General features: G+C 49.6%; 1 protein-coding gene across 18 annotated transcripts in view; it reads right to left on the reverse strand.

Moving 5' to 3' along the window:
* Nucleotides 1-14571, reverse strand: part of EP400 (E1A binding protein p400) — a 126378-nt gene that overhangs the window by 62084 nt on the left and 49723 nt on the right. For 15 of the 18 annotated variants that reach the window (XR_009216824.1, XM_058531196.1, XM_058531195.1 and 12 more), the window contains 8 exons: nucleotides 12680-12816; nucleotides 11184-11353; nucleotides 10279-10453; nucleotides 10027-10163; nucleotides 5945-6131; nucleotides 3005-3171; nucleotides 1315-1484; nucleotides 220-462 (listed from right to left, as the gene is read on the reverse strand). Coding sequence is in view for 17 of the 18 variants with exons in the window: in XM_058531196.1 (XP_058387179.1) it covers nucleotides 220-462; nucleotides 1315-1484; nucleotides 3005-3171; nucleotides 5945-6131; nucleotides 10027-10163; nucleotides 10279-10453; nucleotides 11184-11353; nucleotides 12680-12816 (1386 nt within the window). In the remaining variant the exon portion in view is untranslated. The remainder of the gene's footprint in view (nucleotides 1-219; nucleotides 463-1314; nucleotides 1485-3004; nucleotides 3172-5944; nucleotides 6132-10026; nucleotides 10164-10278; nucleotides 10454-11183; nucleotides 11354-12679; nucleotides 12817-14571) is intronic. The other 3 variants (XM_058531199.1, XM_058531198.1, XM_058531197.1) reach the window with 1 other exon arrangement.

Raw genomic sequence — 14571 nt, forward strand, 5'->3', positions numbered from 1 at the left:
GGACAGAGAGAGGACAATGCCCCGGACACTGGCCCTGGAGAGGAGCCCTCCCTCTGCAGATTTAGGGCCAGAAACAACAGCGTGGCGAAAGGCAGCACTAGGCATGGGTTTAGGGGAGACAAAGGGAGTGGAGAGCAAGGCCCCTCACACACCACTGCTCTGAACAGAGCTGCCTTGTGGTAAAGAGGGGGCAGACCCGGGAGAGGCGAGGCCACTTACTCGGCAGGCGCGCCTGGGCCTGCGAGGTGAGCACCAACCCCTGAGGCAGCGCGCTCTGCCCCGCCGGGTGCGAGGGGGCCTGGGGCTGGGGCTGGGGCGGGCCTGGGGCGGAGGCCTGGGCAGTGGTCTGGGCCCGCAGTTTCGCAGGATGGGCTGGGCTAGGTGCTGTGCTGAAGGTCGAGGCGGGCTGGTGTCTCGGAGCACCGGTGGAAGCCTGAGAGGTCTGAAACGGGGCTGCTGCCGCTGCAATCAATAAGGTTTGTTTGTGCAAAGCTGTTAGAGGTTCTCAATAATTTTAAAGAAATAAAACAAACATTATTTCATACCATGTCTCAAATGAGAAGCCCTCTCTAAAGAAAGGGAGGGGGGTGTCTCTAGAGTGAGAGAAATATAATTTTTTATCTGTTGTTAATTCATTTCACTTTGAGTTCATCAGCAGGCTACCCAGTACATTTCTGGAGTAAATGGAATGTTACAAGTCAGCCCATTCAAACATGAGTGTCAATTAGAAACCACCTCCTAACCACTCAGAGCACAGGCCCCGCCTGCACCCCAAGCTGTACAAAGATCTCTTGCAGCAAAGCAGTACTGTCTGGACATTTATGTAGATCTTAAAGAACCAAGTGGACTGACATCAAGGACCCTGTGGATTAGGGGTAGAGCACTATCTTCATTACTTTTGCTGCCATGCAACCCTATCCTCCTTCACAGTAATGATCAGGTTATGTCGAAGTGGTGGCGCAAAACACAAGAGCAGACTTCCTCACAAGTTTCATAAACGACTTTGACGTGCATTTCCCTACACGAAAGAGAACATTTCTGCCAAAGGTACATCTTCATCGTCACATCAACAATGGCTCGACTAAGAGTAGAATGTCTTGTATAGGGAAAACATCCAGTTTAAAGAAATAGAAGAGCCCAACACTCACGGGCGAACTACACATGGTCTCTTCAGCAGAGCCAGAGCAGACAGTCCCACTCCTGCTCCTGCTCAGAGGAATGGTCACACGTCCAGAGGGGCAAGGAAAAGTGCGAGGAACTTCTTCCACAGAAACCCTTCATGACACCGAGAACACCCCACCACAGGAGGCATACCTTTTGCATCCGGATTTGCAGAGAACGTGGCGATCGGTGGCCGTCCTCGAACGTGGCCCTGTGGAGTGGCAGTGGCTGCGGCAGAGGTCGCTGTCCGGGGCGGGTGTGTGCTGGGGAAAGCCACAGTGCGACCCTCGGGCTTCTGGCCATACTGCACAGGCTGAAATAACCTAGACGCCATTTGTGCAGACAAAGACACGAGCACGGCTGAGACTCGGGGTGCGGGTGCCTTGATGGGGCCCAGGGGGTGCGGGACCACTCAAGAGCAGTGAGGGGGTCCCATTCCCAGGGCAGTTTAAAGAGGGGTGGGGGAGTTTCTAACCACTGTGCAGAAGCTCACCATGTGTTCTGGGGAGGGGCTGACAACACTTAGGACACAAGAGTGGTACGTCTACTCTGATGCCTGGGTGATATGGGGGGAATATGATTTTAATTTTTAAGTTCCCATCAATGTGGATTAGAAACAATGCATCTAACACATAAGTCCAGGACACCACTGTTCAGATCGAGAGTAAAATGGGTGAGAAGTCAGCTTGCACGGTGAGGTCACAGGCAGCACAGGTAACAACAGCTGGTAAACCTGCAGAAGGGGAGCCACACCCGGCTGCCATTTCGGATTTTATCACAGTGCAACATGCTCTTTATATTCATTTTACTTGGAAAACTGTAATGGCAGGAATTCTATATTTTCAAAACCCCTGGGCAACGCAACAGGTGGAGATAGCCAGCAGAAATCCACTAAGTAAAGCCATCCAGCCCCAGGAGGAACGCAGCTTTGCTGCCCCATCTGTGTATTTAACTGAGGGCTGCAGGCCCCGAGCACAGGCTAGGCAGATGAGGCGAAAGTGGTCGGTTGCAAGTCCCCCAGAGAAGTCATACACAGAAGAGGCAACAAGAATGGGCTGCCACTTTGCAGAATTGGCCCTTTTCTCTCTAAAACATCTATTTTCTTTCTCATTTTTAACCTGACCATAGGATTTTACATATTTCCAACTTGCTGGATTGAGCTTGTCTTGAATCATATGTTTTAATTTCATCATCTAACATGTTCTGCCCCCTACCCACCGCTAGCTTCATGGCACCCGCAAAATCATCGTTTCAGATGTCCTTTAGATGTCCCTCAGGCTGCGGTCAGGGTGGATGGAGCCCTCTGTCTGTCCTCAGGGCCCCAACACCACCCCACAGCACACGCTCTACCCTCGCTACTCGGGCGTCTGCCCGTGACAGCTGCCATCACACCACGCACCGGGTTTGATCCAGCCTGACCTCCCCCTCCTTGATCCCTTCCCCTTTCGGATCCCTCTCGAATCCCAACATTCCTTAAAGATGATAAAAGGGCCCTTCTTCATTGGGTGAGTGGCCATATCACCCTGGCCAGGAGGTGCAGAGTGCCCACACCTGCCGTTTATAATGAGCTACTCTCACAGAAACCAAGGACATCTGGGCGATCTCCAGGAGAAACACATACTAAATGAGATGCCTGGCCTTTCTCTTCACAAGCCGTGGCCCAGGTTCTCATGTGAAACTGAAACCCAATGGTCCCAGGTCTCCCCGAGGGGCTGTGTGGCCAGGGCTCCTTGCAGTGAGGGGAAACGTCAGCCGGACCCCACGGTCCAGGGGTGGAATCATGACCAGCCAGGACCCAGCCCGAGCTCACGGTGAGCAGGAAGCAATGCGCCACACCACACACCTGCTGGGCTTCAGTCTGACGGCTGCAGGTCTGTTTGACGGGGGCGGTGCAGTGAACAGCTCCTCAATGAGTTTCCGAGTCACCTTTTTCTTACAAAGCAATTCCGCCTCATGGCGAGTCATTTTATTTTCTAAGCCAATTAGGTCAAATATAGAAAGATCGGTTTCCTGAGTAGAAAAAGAAAACAAATTTGCTATATGAGGCAGTAGAAAAAGCACCTGACTAAGAAGCAAAGTATATTCCAACACGGGGAGACCAGGCCCTGTGTGGCAATCTCCCAAGAGGTATCCCTGAAGACCTCACCTGTACCCCACTCTGGGGCTTGGGCAGGCTGCTGGACCTCCGTGTACCTTGGTTTCCCCATCTTTAAGATGGGAATGATGGCACTTGGTGGTCTCAAGTGGAAGTGGGAATGGAGACGGCAGCACTTAAAGGCAGACTAGACTCAGCAGTGGAGAGAGGGAAGAGTCTGGAAAACCCTGGTCTGGAAGCATGGAGATGCTAAACCTTGTTGAGAAGGGGGGTTAGGGGGAATGACCCAAGTGCACTAGTGCGAGTGGAGGTGGACGTGTGACACGTTGCTTGGTCAAGCGCCCTGGGGACGCCCATTCCTCAGGTAGGACACGCTGCCTGAGTCCCCAGCTGGGACAAACTCCCCCACGTGCCCAGCACACTACACCTGCGCTTCTCATGGACTTTAATGACACAAGTGTAACCTCACTCCCACTAGGATGACAAGAATCAGAGGATGGACAGCAGGTGCTGGTGAGGATGTGGAGAAAGTGAAACCTCCCACACCCTCACACACACTGAGGGGGATGTAAAACGGTGTCACCGCTGTGGAAACTGTGTGGCAGTTCATCCAAAGGTTAAACGTGGAGTCAACGTATCATCCTGCAAAGCCAGGCCTAGACACATACCCAGGAGAAATGAAACCTACATCCACACAAAACATGTACATGAGTGTCCACAGCAGCATTACTCACAATGGCCAAAAAGTGGAAACAACCCAAACATCCATCAACTGATAAATGGATAAACAAAATGTAGTCTAGCCATATAATGGAATATTATTGAGTCTTAAAAAGGAAAAAAATTCTGACACCTGCTATAACACGGATGAACTGTGAAAATATCATGATCAGTGAAGTAGGTCAGACATGAAAGACCACATACTGTATGATTCCATTTATGAGAAATGCCGGAGTAGGCGCATCCAGAGACAGGAGCAGATGAGTGGCTGCCTGGGGCTGGCAGGAGGGAGGGAATGGAATTGACAGCTAACGTACGTGGATTTTCTCTTTGGGGTAAGGAAATGTTCTAGCATTAGTGGTGATGGCTGCACAACTCTGAATATACTAAAACCAAAAAACTACACTTTAGAAGGGTGAGTTTTATGGTAATGAATTATCTCAATAAAGCTGTTTTTAAAATGAAAGCACAACATGTGGGCCCAGCCTGGTGGCGTAGTGGTTAAGTTCACGTGCTACGCTTCGGCAGCCCAGGGTTCACAGGTTTGGATCCTGGGCACGGACCTACACACCGCTTATCAAGCCATGCTGTGGCAGGCATCCCACATTAAAAAAAGGAGAGGAAGACGGGAATGGATGTTAGCCCAGGGCCAATATTCTTCACCAAAAAAAAAAAAAGAAAAAGAAAATGAAAGCACAACATAAAAACTACTATCTGTGAAACATCTCCTATCTAATACCTTGAAGTAATCTGTCTCTGATTCATCTTTATTTTCCATGGCTCGATTTTTTTTAACTCCATGAAAAACACATTCCTATATTAACAGTGGTGATCACAGTGGTAGGAATAATACTAACCATGCTAACTCACTCACACAGCATTTACAAACTGCCCACCATCCAGGTCTTTCTCAGACCATTACACACATTAACTGGCTTACTCCTCACAACCTCCCTATGTGGTAAGGAAGCCAAGACAGGATGGCCGCCCAGGGCCACCTTGCTGGCAAGGCAGAGCCAGGACCTGCCCTGTCCTCGCCCAGCACATGCACAGCCTATCCAAGTCACAAAGCGGGTTCCCATTTCTTGACACTGGCGAGACCCCAGGTCCCGGCGTTCTGAGCTGGCGCCTGCCCAGGAGAGACTGCAGCGGGAGCAGAGCGGCTGGGTGGGGGCTGCAGAGGGAAACCAGGCATGAGTCCACCTGCTGCCCAGTGGGGCCTGGGTAAGCTCTGTGGCTCCTCGAGTGGACACCGGAGCTGGTGGGTCAAACTTACAGAAAGGGAATGACAACCCCAGAGGGCATGGCCCCCAACCTCCAGCCCCTGACAAGATGCAACAAGTTCAGCATACTTGCGTTCCATATCACCCAAACTAACCCAATGTCTTTTCTTCTAAAAATTTTAGTTCTGTAAAAATAATTTTCATTACCAAAAAATCTAAACATAGAAAGGTATACAAGTATATTTTTTTGGTTAAAAAATAAACTTCCACCACCTAGGATAAGCTATATTTTAATAAATGTCTTTCCACACACATAAAAATGTCACTGATTGATAGACAGGGAGAGAGGGAGGGAGACTCCCAAGGAGCAGGGATTTCGGCTATCTTGTTCACTGCTGTTCCTGTGACTAGGAAAATGCCAGCAGGCATTAGATAAATATTTGCTAAACAAATGAGTGAAAACAATAAAAAATAACATGTACTGAGCTCTTGGGTGGCAGGTACAACATTTTAAGCTTCTTCCCATGGACTGTCTGTGTAACACACAGAGCAATGGGAAGTGCACAATTATCCCAGTTCCACAGAAGGGGGACACAGCCCAAAGCCCCCCAGTTAGTGCGTGAGGGGCACGTGGTGACCTTCAGGACAAGGGTTTGTTGAAACTGACCTCTCAGCAGTGGTGTATTGATAATGTGCTGGGAACAGACTTCGAGCAGAGACGCACCTTCCTGAATCCTCTCCTTACCTTCCAAGAGTCTCTGTCGAGTGCCTTCAGGATGAGGGAGGCCGAGCGGTACTGCAGCGGCCCTGCCGTGTAGGAGGACTCCGGGAGCCGGGGCTCCACCAGCCCAGGGTGGTTGCAGATCCGCTGCAGCCGCAGGAGGATGCTCAGCACGTCCACAAAGTGCCCGCTCTTCAGTGCTTCCTGGGTTCTGCTCTCGGGAAGAGACACGAGCATTAACATCGGTGTGTGTATATGCCAGCTGGGAATCCTCGCCGTCTACTTTGCTAACTCCAGAAACACACAACTGGCAAGTTCTCCCCAGATCTGGTTAATAAATTAGTTACATCAAAACACCCAAGTCTGAATTCCCCTCGAGGTGGTTATGATCCTCGGACTCACTCACGGCCCCTGTGAAACAGGAGAGGAAGCCCGAGAGCCGGGAGGGAGGGCCAGATGTGGGCGCAGCAATCCTTGCCTCCCCTTCCAGTGGAAAAATGACATTTTAAAACAGCAGCAATGATGCATTTCAGCCCAACCGTGACAAGTACCGTGAAGAAGTGGCGGGCATCTGCGCAGCCCAGGAGGACACCTGACTCAGGAAGGGAAGGCACTCGAAGTGTAGAGTGCAAGCCCACCAGACACAGCGAGTCCACCAGTCCCCTTTTGGAGGGATGCCAACTCTGACACCCACCAGACAGAGGGAGGCCACACGTCCCCTCTCACGGGGGACACTGACCCTGACGTCCATCAGACAGAGCGAGTCCACCAAGCCCTCTCGGGGGGGGATGCCAATCTTGATGCCCATCAGACAGAGCGAGTCCACCAAGCCCTCTCGGGGCGGATGCCAACCCTAACGTCCACCAGACAGAGCGAGTCCACCAAGCCCTCTCAGGGGGACACTGACCTTGACGTCCATCAGAGCGAGTCCACTAGTCCCCGCTTGGGGGCGGGAGGGGACACGCTGACCCTAACACCCATCAGACAGCGTAAGTCTACCAAGCCCTCTGGGGGGGACGCCGACCCTGACACCCATCATACAGAGCTAGTCCACCAATTCCTCTTGTGGGGGAAGCCGACCCTAACACCCTCAGACAGAGCGAGTCCACCAATCCCTCTCGGGGGGGACACCGGGCCCTGAGCCTGCAGCTCAAAGAAGCAGGCAGATACACAAATGTAACCACTGCACAACAGGCCAAAACAGCACAGGGGCGCTGCTGCGTGGGGTGCTCTGGAAAGTTCAAGTGGAGATCTCTGGGATGAGAGGGGCTGCCCTGAAGGGCAGTGGGAAGAGAACACAGCGAACCAAACAGGTGAGGCAGGACGGAGCTGGGGAGGCCGGGTGGAGAGGCTGGGCCGGCGGGTCTGCAGGGACTCAGGAGCAGAGGCGGTAGACCGGAGAGAAGATTGGAGAGGTATGAGGAGGTGACAGAGAACGGCCAGGTTTCTAACTAAGCAGCTGAAAGCCTAGACGAGAACCAGGCTTGGGGGAGCCATCCTGGAGCACGTCTGCACACGCTAAGTCTGCAGTGCTCAAGGGACAGATAAGCTGCCACAGGAGGACGTGGTCAACTTGGACACCTGCAGAAAAGAGCAGAGCTGAGCAGGGAGCACCACAGCAGGCTGAGTGTCCTGCAAGTCACCAGTCTTGCAGTTTAGCATAGGCAGTTCTCGGTGTGATGAAACGCGCCGTAGTGGAGACAGAGCAGGGGTGGAGATAAAGGAGTGGAGACAGGCATACCGACAGCTCTACCAGTTTGGCTCTGGAGAGCAGAAGCGGAGATGAAAAGGGGAGGGTTCAAAGATGAGCGATATCTGTGCCCCAAGAGGGCTGGTACAAATGGCACACTTCAGAAAGAAAGGCTGAAAACAGGAGAAAGACCAAGAACACTGGAAATGGAGGTTCCTGAAGGGTGGGACTCAGAGCCCACTGCAGGGACTGGTCACAGAAATCAGGAGGAGGTGGCGCAAACACAGGCAGGTCTGCAGGGCTCTCTGGCAAGGAGGGAGGAGCCAAGGTCTGCTGAGAAGTGGGTGACCATGAGGTAGTAGGAAGATGTGACACAGTCACCTCACAGAGGAAGAGACGGCGCTGACCAGGAACAATGCTCAGAGCCCACTCAAAGGCCTCGAGACCATTATAGCAACGGGCAATGAGGCATGCCTGGCAGCGCCCTAGAAAGTCAGTTATCAGGAGCTACTGTGGGGTCGGGCACAGGCATGCTCAACACCTCGCACTGACTTGAAAGTGGCGGGTAGCAAAAGGGACATGCACGTAAGAAGAGAGAGTCTCTTCCTGCCGCTCCATCAGGAGCAAATACCACAGAACAGCCTAGGATCTACTATCACCAGTGGCTCCCAGATCCAGGAGCCTCTCCCACAGGCAGACGGACAGCGTCCCACACTCGGCAAGTGGGACTGACGTCCTCATCCTCAAGTGTAAACCACCCACGTCCCCTGACACACCACCAAAGAGCGATGGACCAGATGTCCTGAGAACACTGTCTCTTCTCAGTACTGGGCAGGTGCCCTTGACTCTACACGAGCCCCTTACATACTGGCGCGAGACCTGCCTCTACATAAGCCGCGATTCTCTCCACCGAAACTTACGCTTCATAAACTTGTTAGCATCTACTGAAAGATCCGACTGACACCCAAGCTTTAATAATATTGCAGTTTTCCTGTTCATGCATGCAGTTTCCCCAATGTTCAGGAAGGGTGTTTTGTCACTGGGAATGTTGTCAAGGGATGGAGTTTTTGACCAAAACAATCAACTGACTATAGCATCATCAATGCAGTTTGTCAAGGACTAAGAAATCATACAAGTGACTCTTAATGCATACTTACATTCTCTCCTAAAATCTTCGAAAAATAACCTACAAAGTAAGCATGAAATAACAGCCAAACCATTTCTTGAAGACTTAATATGTGCAGACACTATTCTGACAATTTTATATACAAAATGACATAATCATCACAACCCCACAATAACTACCCTCATTTCATATGAGGAGACGAAGAATAAAGAGTTTGTGCACAGCAACCCAGCCAGCCAGTGAAGGGGCTGGCCTTCACATTCATTTCCCTCCAGAACCCTGGTCCCTCCCAAACTGTCTGTGTCCAGGCCTCACACCACCACCCTCCAGAACCTCGGTCCCTCCCACTGTCTTGTGCCCCACGATGACTTGTATCTGCCGCCTCAGGCCAACTCACTAGGTCACCACAATCCTTCCCACAAGTAGCGGGAACACGTGAGCCAAGGTGAGCCAGGTGAGCAGTCTGTCCGTCACCTGACACAGAAATCTGGGAGCTTGCTCTGGAACACTGAGACTCCTTTTAGGCCACTGAAGTTGAGTTTGTGGTGAAACTGGTGAGCGCTACATGTGATTTTTCTTGACTGCCCATGAGGAGACAGAGTGCGTATAATTACTGAGTAGAAATATATTTAAAACTTCAAAACTTTAATTCCATACGTTTAATATTTTTTTAATCTAAACTCAGAAAAATGGAAAGCATGATGGAAAGAGCCAAACAGGTCATGTGTGAGGATCAAGGGAACCCCACACTTTTAGGGTACACATGTAGGTGCAGGTACCAAGCAGCAGCGTGTCCCTGGACAGACAGAAATTGTAGTGTCGGCAGCCGCCTGGTGTGGCACATTCACTCTAGGACATTGTGCCCCTACGTACACAGCACATGGCCTTCCTGCCGGCCCCAGCTTGCCTGAAGTCCTAGGTCCGATGTGTCGTTGTGAAAAGACAAGCTGGTCAATCAGAACGTGTCTCCTGTATCAATCTAAACTAAAACACTGCGAAACTAGTCCAGTGAATGAAGTGAGGGGGAATGGGACGTCATGCTCCCCCTGGGCTAGCCATGCAGGAACAGAACCTCTGAGAAGACAAGCGGAGAGGGTCCAGAGACACGACAGGTCCAGGGATGAGATGGCCCAGAACAAGCTTGAGAGAAGCAGAAACCTCCACAAGACCATGGAGCCCACAAGCCCGGCAAGAGTGCAGCACCCAGCTCCAGACATCTGTCCCCAGAAGGTACCTCTGCCCCTTAAGCCAGGGAGGGTGAGCAAAGGACATGCGAGATCCTGCCCTTACCCAGGCTGCAGAATGACGTCCTCATACAAGGCTTTCTGTCGATTAGAAAGGCGGCACTTCAAAACGTGCTCGTATTTCTTTGTCAGTTGCTTTTCTACATCTCTTTTAGTTCTCCTCAAAATAAATGGCTGTGTCACCTGAAAAAAAAGAAAATGATGCATTGTTTCCTTTCCAAAAACGGTGTCATTACACATTTACAGCCAGTCATATGTACTTCTTAACGACTTAACTGAAATCATAAGCCACACATACCCGATGTAATCGTATGACCACTTTATGGTAGTAGTCCTGGTTTTCCTCATTCGGGGCTTTCAGAGGGAAGTGCAGGTAGGGTCTGGAAATGCCTGGAATGAGGAAGTGCACCATGGTCCACAGCTCCAGGAAGGTGTTGTGCAGAGGTGCATCGATCAGAAGCAGACGCTGCTGACTGTACACAAAATGAGAGACAATATCTGAAATTCCACATACATAAAGCTAGGTGCAGAATCGCTTTCTCGGAAGATGTTTAAGAAAAGGGACAACAGGGCCGGCCCCGCGGCTTAGCGGTTAAGTGCGCGCACTCTGCTACTGGCGGCCCGGGTTCGGATCCCGGGCGCGCACCGACGCACCACTTGACCGGCCATGCTGAGGCCGCGTCCCAGATACAGCAACTAGAAGGATGTGCAACTACGACATACAACTATCTACTGGGGCTATGGGGAAGGAAAAAAAAAAAAAACGAGGAGGATTGGCAATAGATGTTAGCTCAGAGCCGGTCTTCCTCAGCAAAAAGAGGAGGATTAGCATGGATGTTAGCTCAGGGCTGATCTTCCTCAGCAAAAAGAGGAGGATTAGCATGGATGTTAGCTCAGGGTTGATCTTCCTCACACACACACACAAAAAAAAAAAAAAAAAAGAAAAGGGACAACAACGCTTTTATGAAGCTAAGGTAAACGTACACAAGCCTTCAAGAAATGGACTTAATTAAATGAACGCTTAGGGTCTCTTCAGCCTGAGGTGCTATGACAAAGGTGAAGGGGAACTCTCTGTGGCTGAAAGGCAATTCTTTGTGAGTCTGTAATTATCTAAATTACTTCAAAAGAATCTTTATGGCAACAGCAACACAGAACACTCAATGGTGAAAGGCTAGCACACAATGCTTGGGTGGTAGGTCAGACCTCTGCAGGGTGAACACGGCTTCCCAGTGCCTCTCGGTCATGCCCTTCACGCGCTGCATCTCATCAATAACCAAGCACTTCCACCGCACCCGCGTGAAGGAGGCGTAGCCCTTAAAGAACTGCTTGTAGGATGTGATGCAGATGTTGAAGCTGTTGGGCTCGGTCCATTCCTGCAGCATATAAAATAAGGCCTCAACTGTCTTCTCATTTCTTCTTCTTTTGGAATAAATAATCTGGGGAATACTTTTGAGAGTTTTTGCCACTGAATTAGCCTGTTCCCATCCATAATCACTTTATTCATTTTTCTTAGTAACTTGCCTATTGCTGCACAGAAAATGGCTGAGTTTATATTTTTATGATCTTTTCCTCTAGGAGTCTAAAGCACTTGTGTAGGCACACGAAGAAGCTGCCTTGGAGGCATTAACAATTGTCTTTGGAAATAAGATTATCAGAGTATCCTGAAGTGAGACTAGCTTTTATAGTACATAATCTGAGCAAGAGAAAAATGTATTCAAAAGATGACGGTAAATGTGAAGATCTATGTTGCCAAGTGACTGCATTATAAGCTTTTTAAAAACAAATTAATCAGAGTTTGCAAAAAGAAAGTATGTCTCAAGGTCCTCACCTCTCTAATAAATACTACTCAATACAATAGAGTCCAGGGGCCAGCCCCATGGCTTAGCAGTTAAGTGCGCACGCTCTGCTGCTGGTGGCCGGGGTTCGGATCCCGGGCACGCACCGACGCACCTCTTGTCCGGCCATGCTGAGGCGGCATCCCACATACAGCAACTAAGAAGGATGTGCAACTATGACATACAACTACCTACTGGGGCTTTGGGGAGAAAAAGAGAAAAAAGGAGGAGGATTGGCAATAGATGTTAGCTCAGGGCTGATCTTCCTCACAAAAAAAAAAAAAATAGAGTCTAATGTTGAGACAGAATTTTATATTCGATGAAAACTTGTGATTTGTAATGTACTTTTACTTAGAATCTAGTACTAGAGACTACTGGGTGGAAAAAAGAAAAAGAGTCCAGATTTGTTCTTGAAGCTTATCTGTATGTTACAAATATTCTTAATAAACATTTCCCCGGGAATTATTTTACGGATTTATAGTTCAGAACTCAGGACTCATCACAACTTCTCGTTTACGCTTGTGATAGTCAACGGGCCTACAGTTAAAAAGAACTGCAGCCTCTCCAGAGACCACTTAGTTCTGGAAGGAAATTCCCTCACTCTCTGGGAAGTGAAAACGAGCCCTCCGTGGAACGCGGCCATGTGCACCTGAAGCCCTCCTTGCAGGCAGTGACCAGCTTATCAAGTGTAGTCTGCTTTCAAGGGGCTCCAAATCTAGGAACATCTCAAAGGTCTGGAAACTCACAAATAAGTGATTTACAATAATTACACTAACAAGCATGTCTTAACATTCTGAAATTCATCTTCTGTAGAAATTAAGATGGTTTTCTTTTTAGTTTTATTTCATGTTTAAAATAAAATACCTGTCTCTTTGCTTTGAGTTCTCTATGGTTGCCAACATATAAGAGGGTTTTGAGCCCAGGACACCATCGCTTCAATTCGAGCTCCCACTTGAGTATGTTACAGCTTCTCACAATGACAAGATGAGGGCCCCAATTGCCTATGAAGGAAAGAAGATACAGAATTTCCCTCTTTAACTAAAACCATCCGTCAAGTCCAGGCACCCAGCACTGTCTTGATCAGAGAAGCTTAATGGATATGTACGGGAATTCCCAGTGCGTGACACTAAAGCAGGCATCCAGGTGAGATGCACAGGCGTCCTGTCCACCTTGCAACCATGAGAATCGGGCAAGGCTCCTCCCCGGCTCCCACATCCTGCTTCCTCAGGACTCGAGACCTGACACACAGGAGGCACTCAGCAACGAGTTGCTGAATGAGTAATTACCAAACAAAATAAACATTTACTCAAAAACATGATGAATCCCCCCGTGAGCATGGGGAAGAACTCTCATCTATAACAAATGATGCTCTGAAAGCGAAGACAGCCCGCAGACGGAGTGTTCAGACTCGGCGCCCTGAGGCCTTCTCGAGCCCACCCCGCAGTCGGCACTCCCGCAGCACAGGCAGGCTTATGGCTCTTATGGCTCGTGCTCATTGCAGGTTCCAACCTCCAGCCCCAAAACACCCAAACCATCCCCAAGTTATATGGCTGTAACTTCATTCTTCTGAAAAATAGGGTTTTTCAAATTACTAGAGTAATACACACCCAACAAATTTCAACCTCTCTGCTAAAATGAGATATAAACCAAGTTAAAACACAGAAGTGGCAGACTTGGAAAAAACACCTACAGCACATACATCTCTGGCCATTACTGCTCATATGCAAAGCATTACTACCAATTCTTAACAAGAACCACCCAAGCAGAAAACGAACAAGGATGTGAACAGAAATTTCACAAGGCAAAAAAACAAGTAGACAATAAACTCTTTAAAAGGCACAACCTCAAGAGCAGGGAAATGCAAATCAACCCCAGATGCCATTTTCCCCCAATGAAAAACAAGACTAAAAAAAAAAACCTGCCATTTAACACATTGTTCCATTTTTGGAGAGAACAAAGCGTCTATATATATGTTTGTAAATATGTCTATCTATATCTGGGCAGGACACACACTAGACTGCCCTGAGAGGTCACCACTGGGGACAGAAGCAAGTGGACAAGGCGAGATTGTTATTTTTTTACTTAAAAAAAAAAAAACAAACAGAGGCGGCCGGCCTGGTGGCATAGTGGTTAAGTTCGTGCGCTTTGCTTCGGCGGCCTGGGGTTCACAGGTTCGGATCCCGGGCAGGGACCTACGCACCGCTTATCAAGCCATGCTGTGACAGTGTCCCACATAAAGTAGAGGAAGATGAGCACGGATGTTAGCCCAGGGCCAGTCTTCCTCAGCAAAAAAAAGACGAGGATTGGCAACAAATGTTAGCTCAGGGCTAATTTTCCTCAAAAAAAGACAGAGTGGTGAGTTTGTGAGCAATCTTAATTTTGTGTGAATTTCTCAGAACTCCCTACAAGTCTCCTTCAGTGAGCCCCACGACTCTTGCAGAACTGGTGAACTCTGGTTTTCTGGTCACACGGTGATGAGGAACCCAAGGACACTGGACTGGGCCGCATGGGGTGGGGCACAGACAGGGGAGTCATGTCCAAGGTGGGACACACTCAGTTTGAAGTGCCCGTGGTCCACCCAACTGGAGAAGCAGCATGAGCAGCACACTGTCCTTCAAAGTGAATCGGGACCTGCCCACTGCTCTTTCCTGGTGCCAGCCACTCACCCTCCACCCTCCCCTACAGAGGGAGCTTCCTAACGGCCGGCCTTCTACGTGTCTTCCCAGTACAAATTGTTTAGGCAACTCCTCAGACAC

The sequence above is a fragment of the Diceros bicornis genome, chromosome 35, assembly GCF_020826845.1.
Source record: "Diceros bicornis minor isolate mBicDic1 chromosome 35, mDicBic1.mat.cur, whole genome shotgun sequence".
Lineage (NCBI taxonomy): Eukaryota > Metazoa > Chordata > Mammalia > Perissodactyla > Rhinocerotidae > Diceros > Diceros bicornis.